Genomic DNA, 6,322 nt, shown 5'->3' on the forward strand with positions numbered 1-6,322 from the left:
CCATTTCCTCAGAAGGAAGCACAACAGAAACTAAAGTGGGTCTAAGTATCACAATTATGACCAAAAGATACACCTATCTGATTGGTCAACAGCTGTTTGGATTATTATTCATTAGTGGGTGGGTGGGGGATGAACATTTAAATACAAAGCCAAAGATTTCTGCACAGTGACACTGGAGGCGTGCCCTGGACCAATCTGAGGTATATTGTATGAAACTGCAGCACTTTTGTTTTACTTCTTGTCTTTCTTTGCTTTCCAAGTATGGTTTTCCCAATAATGGAACATTTCATTTACAGGAATCAAGACTCATGGATCCTCAACTGAATGGCAACAGGACCTACACTAATAATGACATACATCTCTGCTATCAGCCAGATTACACAACTTATACATTTACAAGCAACCCCTCAATAGTATGTGTGTTATTATATATTGTGCTTGGTTTATTATCTGTTGTCACCATATGTGGAAACCTCCTTGTAATAATCTCCATCATTTATTTCAAACAGCTCCACACTCCTACTAACTACCTAATTCTCTCTCTGGCTGTGGCCGACCTGCTGGTTGGAGTTTTAGTTTTTCCTTTCAGCATGGTATTCACTGTGACCTTATGTTGGTACTATGAAGATTTATTTTGTAAAGTACGAGTTAGCTTTGATGTTACACTGAGCACTGCTTCTATTTTAAACTTATGCTGTATTTCTATTGACAGATATTATGCAGTGTGTCAGCCCCTCATTTACAGAAACAAGATAAATGATGGTGTTATCCTGCTCATGGTCCTGGTGAGCTGGGGTTTCGCTGCTTTAGTTGGAATTGCCATTGTAATAATAGGTTTTAAAGTAAAATGTGAAGAGAGTTGTTTACTTGATGCTCTGATATCAACCACTTTGTCCTATATTTCCTACTTTTGTATTCCTGTCATCATAATGCTCTGTACTTACCTGAAGATTTTCCTTGTTGCTCAGAAACAGGCACGCAGTATCCAGAGCACAAAGTCTGGAGCTACTGTCAGTAAGATGGAGAAAAAGGCCACAAAAACTCTGGCTACTGTTCTGGGAGTTTTTCTTCTGTGTTGGACTCCCTTCTTCCTTTGCATTGTCTTTCAGCCTTTAACATACAGTATAACTCCAATTGTTGTGCTCGAGACTCTTAACTGGCTTGCGATGTCTAATTCAATGCTCAATCCGTTTATCTACGCTTTCTTCTACAGCTGGTTCCGATCAGCTTTCAGGATGATAGTGTCTGGAAAAATTTTTAGAGGTGATTTTGCCAACTCCAAACTCCATTGAGATGTAGTTTTCAATTCTAAGATGAATTTAATTTGAGAATTATTATTAATTTCATCATGAGAATAATAAACATTTTTAGTGTTTGAGCAAACATTGTATAAATCACAATCATTGATTTAAAGCTTTAATACTAGTGAACGAGTCAGTAAACGTGTCAGGTATTGTATCTTTATATGTTTTAATCCACCTCAATCTGCCTGTTATGACAGCAAATTCCTGGTTTTAAAAATTTAAATATGATTCTGGTCACAAATGTGATTATATTCTGATTGCGATGATATTTGTACAGGTCAATAGAAGACAGAAGATCCTTTCCACACATCAGCTGTTTTTCAAGTCTGTAAACAAATTTAAGAAAATTAAAAATCTTATGAATGATTCATATGTAAATTGTGATTATATTTATCTATATTTTAAATGATATACATTCTTATGACTCAAACGGTCTGTCTGACAAACTCCAGCAACCAAAGATATTCATCTTATCATGAAATGGGAGAAAAGCAGCAAATCAGTAGTTTGGAGAAGATAAAACATGTATATGTGAAATTCTTATTGAAAAACTCAAGTGCATTCACCACAGTACATGTCTCCACCTAAACACTTCTACACATCTATGAAATGATGTCATTTTACAAAGTGCTGCAGGAATAAAGACATTAAAGAAGTCCCATATGAAAACAACAAGAGAAGTGAATAAAAGCCCTAAATGATAACATTATGGTTTCAGTGTATGGCTGTGGTTAAGATGAGCATTATTATGGTTTGGATTTTTTACAGAAAGGTTTCACCTACTTCATCACTGATTTGTAAACTTCATAATTCAGCTGAAAACCTTAACAGATTCAGTCTGTAAATAGTAGTTCATAAATACACCTGACTAAACAGGAAATGTATTGGCTTGGCTTTTAAGATGTGCTACACACGTACAAAAATAACCTAAAATATACTTTTATTTTCTTCTGTGTCACATTTACTGTGAGAGCAGCCAGAAAGCAGGTGAGCCAGAGTCATACTCTGGCTGAATGCATCCTGTTTAGACACAGACAGAGATCTGAAGCTGCTGTTGTTCTGATGACGTCATACTTTTAGTACACCGTCTGTACAGACACCTTCAGAGAGAAGTGTAACCAGGTTACTAGGCCCTTATTAGTAGTCCAGTTCAGTTAATTAATTAGATCAATAAATGAATAAAAAAATAATCAATATTCACAAGTTATTTATTTGTTGATAAAAAGTATTTTGTTTTATTTCAAATGTGGCGAATGTGTCTTTCTCAAAGTGTACAAGATTCAGGTGACATCAGGAGTTCACGTGATGTAAAGTAGCGTATCCAATCAGACGCCGTCAGGGTGTGCAGTCGTGTATTTTTCTCTGTCTGTCGGACCTTCGTCGAAGTAGCTACATGCTAACCATTCGCTGCGGAGATTACCGTTTTGAGTAAGAGAGCCAGATATTCCAATGTCTGTGTGACTTCTATCATCGGCGCATCTTTTTGCCGTGGGTTCTGTTACGGAGGAGAACCAGAACCTGGACTGATGAGAGCCGTGTATTCTGCTTGTTATATTACGGTGTTTTATTTACATTACCCTCACTCTGTGTTTTTTTTTTTCTCTCAGAGTGAGCGGCGGGAAAAAGAAAGACAGAAAGATGAATGGAGAGAAATGTTCAGCAACTTTGCCTTTTCCACATGTTACCACTGAGAAATGTGTTCAGTTCATCTAATGGACCAGTAAAGAGTAGTTAAAATGGTTTTAAAATACAGTTTACAATGTACATGTATTAATGTGTGCTTATATGCAATTATTCATATTTAAAAGTAGATTTTGTTTACATGAGTATTACCGCAATCCATTTGTTTGGCCTTTATGGGCCGGGTCTTTTTCTTTGTATGGATTCCTGGAGTTGGGATCTACATGAAGTCTTCTTCATTTTCTTCTGCTGGGATTTCTCAGTCTCAGTGGTTATGGCGAGCCACCCAAAAACAGAAACTGTGATCTACTCAGTGACTGGGTTTATGGAAAATTGTTGTTGATATCTCATGTGTGCGCTGAATATTTAAATGTTTTCTTGAGTTTTTTTCTTTGATTCAACACAATACAGCACGCTTTAAAACTTACCTTTTGGTTGTGTGAATTCTTTACTCTGTCACTTAATGCATTTGCTCTTTCCCCTGTAGTGACCTAGACTTCTGATTTATCCAGTCGACGAGGTAATTAGTGCACTGATAAGAAACATATCTGTAGCCCCTGGTCTTAAACATCAACAGTTAGAGCTAAGGCAGGTTACAGAAGCTCCAGGTCTTTCCATATCAGACAAAATACAGTTGATTTGGATGCAATCCTCTGTTGTGTGTCCGTACAGAACATGCTCTCCAACAAATCCTCCAGGGAGGATGATTGTAGGAACACACAGTAGAGTTTCAAACAGACACCACAGTCCAACCTCACAGAGCTTGGCAATCTCATTGTTAGTGGCACTCTTTGGTATCTGAACTAAAAGGGTACAAAAGGGTAAAAGGATTAATTCATTCATTCATCTTCTGCCGCTTTTCCATTTCCATTATGTTTTCAAGGCAACATGAACGCACCATCGCTTCCTCGAGCACTGATGTAAGCAGGTGTTGTACACAACAAACATGGAGGGAGACGAGGACGATGTTAGCAGGGTGGAAATGTGATCTTGAGTCTGTTAAACGGAGGTTGCCACGGTAACGCGTAAAGCTCAAGGGCCTCTCATCTTTCCTTTTGTTCACACCAACCACAACTCGCAACAAGATGCCTGTGCCTCCTGTGAGAGCTTACCCTAAGTCACTCTGCTGCCATCTTCACTCCTAAATACACGTCACTCACGTGTTCCCGCCGCCATTTTCCCCCCTCTCTCTCCCTCTTTCCTTTCTGGCATTAGATTTAGTTGTGTCTCTCATGATGCTACTGTCACATATTCTTGTATTTATGCTTAAATCAATGAGGAGAATTCCAAGTGGCATCACACAGAAGCTGCACCTGAATCAGTGGTGCAACAATTCAAATAAGGACAATGAGTGTTTGCAAAACACCATGTGTACATCAGAGGGTAACAAATCCATCCACTGGAAGGGATACATCAAACATAAAATACATTGCTAATACAGTCTACTCTCCAACTGAATAAGGTTGATACATGCAGCTGGATAATGGGCTGAATTCAGTGATTAAGCTGTTACGGCCCTGAGCAGTGGGCCTTAGTTCCCTCGTCCTGCGTTTGTGTGGCTGTGTCCGTATATGTGTGTTCAATAGGACTCTTTCAGAGAGTGTGTCCTTTCGATCTCAGCAGGGATCCGCGGTGGCTGATTGGTGCAGTGGGTTGGTGTTGAGCTCCAATCTGGGAGTGACAGCACCCACAACGTCCGGGTGTGCTCATTTAATAGTGGCAGACACAATTTGTAGAGCTCATATATATCCTGTGTGGTTTGTGAGTCATTACTTCTGTGCATCCCAGATTTGGCTCAGGGTAAAGTCTAGTGATTTTTCCATAAGTGCACTCACTATAGGTTTATGCCCCTGTTTAGTCACACTACGTTCAGGGGTACTGCTCATTGTGTTTCTCTTTGTTTTCTCCAATTCATCAGTGTAGTTAGTATGGTTTTATTTTTGGGATATTTTACTTATCCTCCTTAGCCGTTAGATAGATAGATATTTTTTTATTGTTTTGACAGTGGACAGTGTGACGGATGTGTATGGAACCCAAATGCAGCACTCCAGAGCTCAGAAACAGTTGGTCATGACTTATTTTCACAATTTAGAATTTGTTCTCGTTAAAAAGGGGCAACAGTCCTCAAAGAGGATAATTTTATTGATTTTTAATTTAGAGTAAACAAGAAAATTGTGTGACCCCCCCAAAAAAAAAAGAAAAAAAAAAAAAAAAAAGGGACCAGACTCAGTGATTAACTCCCTAACTACAAACTTTCGCCCCGCCCTATGTGCCCTAAAGATAATATCCAACTAGGCCAGTGAGCAGTGATAGCTAACATGTCTTTGGTGCCATCAGGTGGGAACCTCCTTTCACCGGTGTTTCCTCTCGTTAGGCCCACGACACCTCCAGGAGGCTAGACAGTGAACACTGGCATCCCTGAGTCACCCCCTAATGCCAGACATCACTGCTCCTCACACAAAGACAACTATCTCACACAGCACCACTGTCAACTACTCTGACCTCTCACCAACTGCACCACTGAAAGCGGGGTGGGGATACAGACCCTGGTTCATGAAAGGGGCATGAAAGTGTAGAGGGTGCAGGAGGTGGAGGACAAGCTACACTAGCAGATTCAGCAAACAAACTCACCTGAACAGTCCTACGATCAGAGAGAGAGCACAATTCAATTCAAACCAACACAGGCCAACTCACCTGGACTAACCACATGGTGTCAAAGAGGCTCAAACAGGCCACACCCTCCACTTAAATACACTTCCTCTTCCTGGATTTCTTCCTCTGCTTCTCCTTAGAGTCTGTCTGTCTTCAGAGCTCCCACTGCTGGGCCCCCAGCTACTATTACTTCTTCTAATCCAAATCCACTGACTGGATCTTGCTGCCTCATCTGACATTTCCTTCACTGTTTTCCTCACCCTCTGTCCCCTTCCTCCTAACTCCCTCAACAAAACAACAACAGATCTGGCTACAAACCCTCTACAACTGGACAAATCCTAACCTTCCATCCTCGCTGCTCAGCATCCTTACCTAGATCTGCATAGCTGAGCTTTTTCCTTTCCTTTGCTTCTCCAACTGAATCCTCCCACGGCACAGTCAGCTCTATGAAATATACTCTCATTCTACTCCTCGACCACACAATTATATCAGGCCTTAGCTTTGTGCAGGCTATTTCCTGGGGAACAACAAGCTTTCCTCCTAAATACATATATCAGAGGTTATGAGGTAGTTTTAATCCGTAGAGGATTCAGGTCCGGAAAGGTCCTTATAGAGTAGTAATGTCACATGGTATATTCACATCAGAACTAGGAAATACATCTCAGCTGTGCGACGGACGAGAGAAC

General features: G+C 40.2%; 1 protein-coding gene across 1 annotated transcript; it reads left to right on the forward strand.

Annotated features, from left to right (window-relative positions):
* Positions 1–308: 308 nt before the first annotated feature.
* LOC115038264 (trace amine-associated receptor 1-like) lies at positions 309–1,292 on the forward strand. The gene is made up of 2 exons (XM_029497129.1): positions 309–636; positions 709–1,292. Exons 1-2 carry the CDS (start codon positions 309–311, stop codon positions 1,290–1,292), a joined length of 912 nt encoding a protein of 303 aa, XP_029352989.1.
* Positions 1,293–6,322: the final 5,030 nt, after the last annotated feature.

Source organism: Echeneis naucrates, chromosome 24, assembly GCF_900963305.1.
Source record: "Echeneis naucrates chromosome 24, fEcheNa1.1, whole genome shotgun sequence".
NCBI lineage: Eukaryota > Metazoa > Chordata > Actinopteri > Carangiformes > Echeneidae > Echeneis > Echeneis naucrates.

Bases quoted from the DNA above. Each gene is read 5' to 3' on its own strand.
- LOC115038264 (XM_029497129.1), top strand. From the start codon at position 309: ATGGATCCTCAACTGAATGGCAACAGGACCTACACTAATAATGACATA. The intron at 637-708 runs GTAAAGTACGAG...GTATTTCTATTG, and splicing joins GTACTATGAAGATTTATTTT to ACAGATATTATGCAGTGTGT.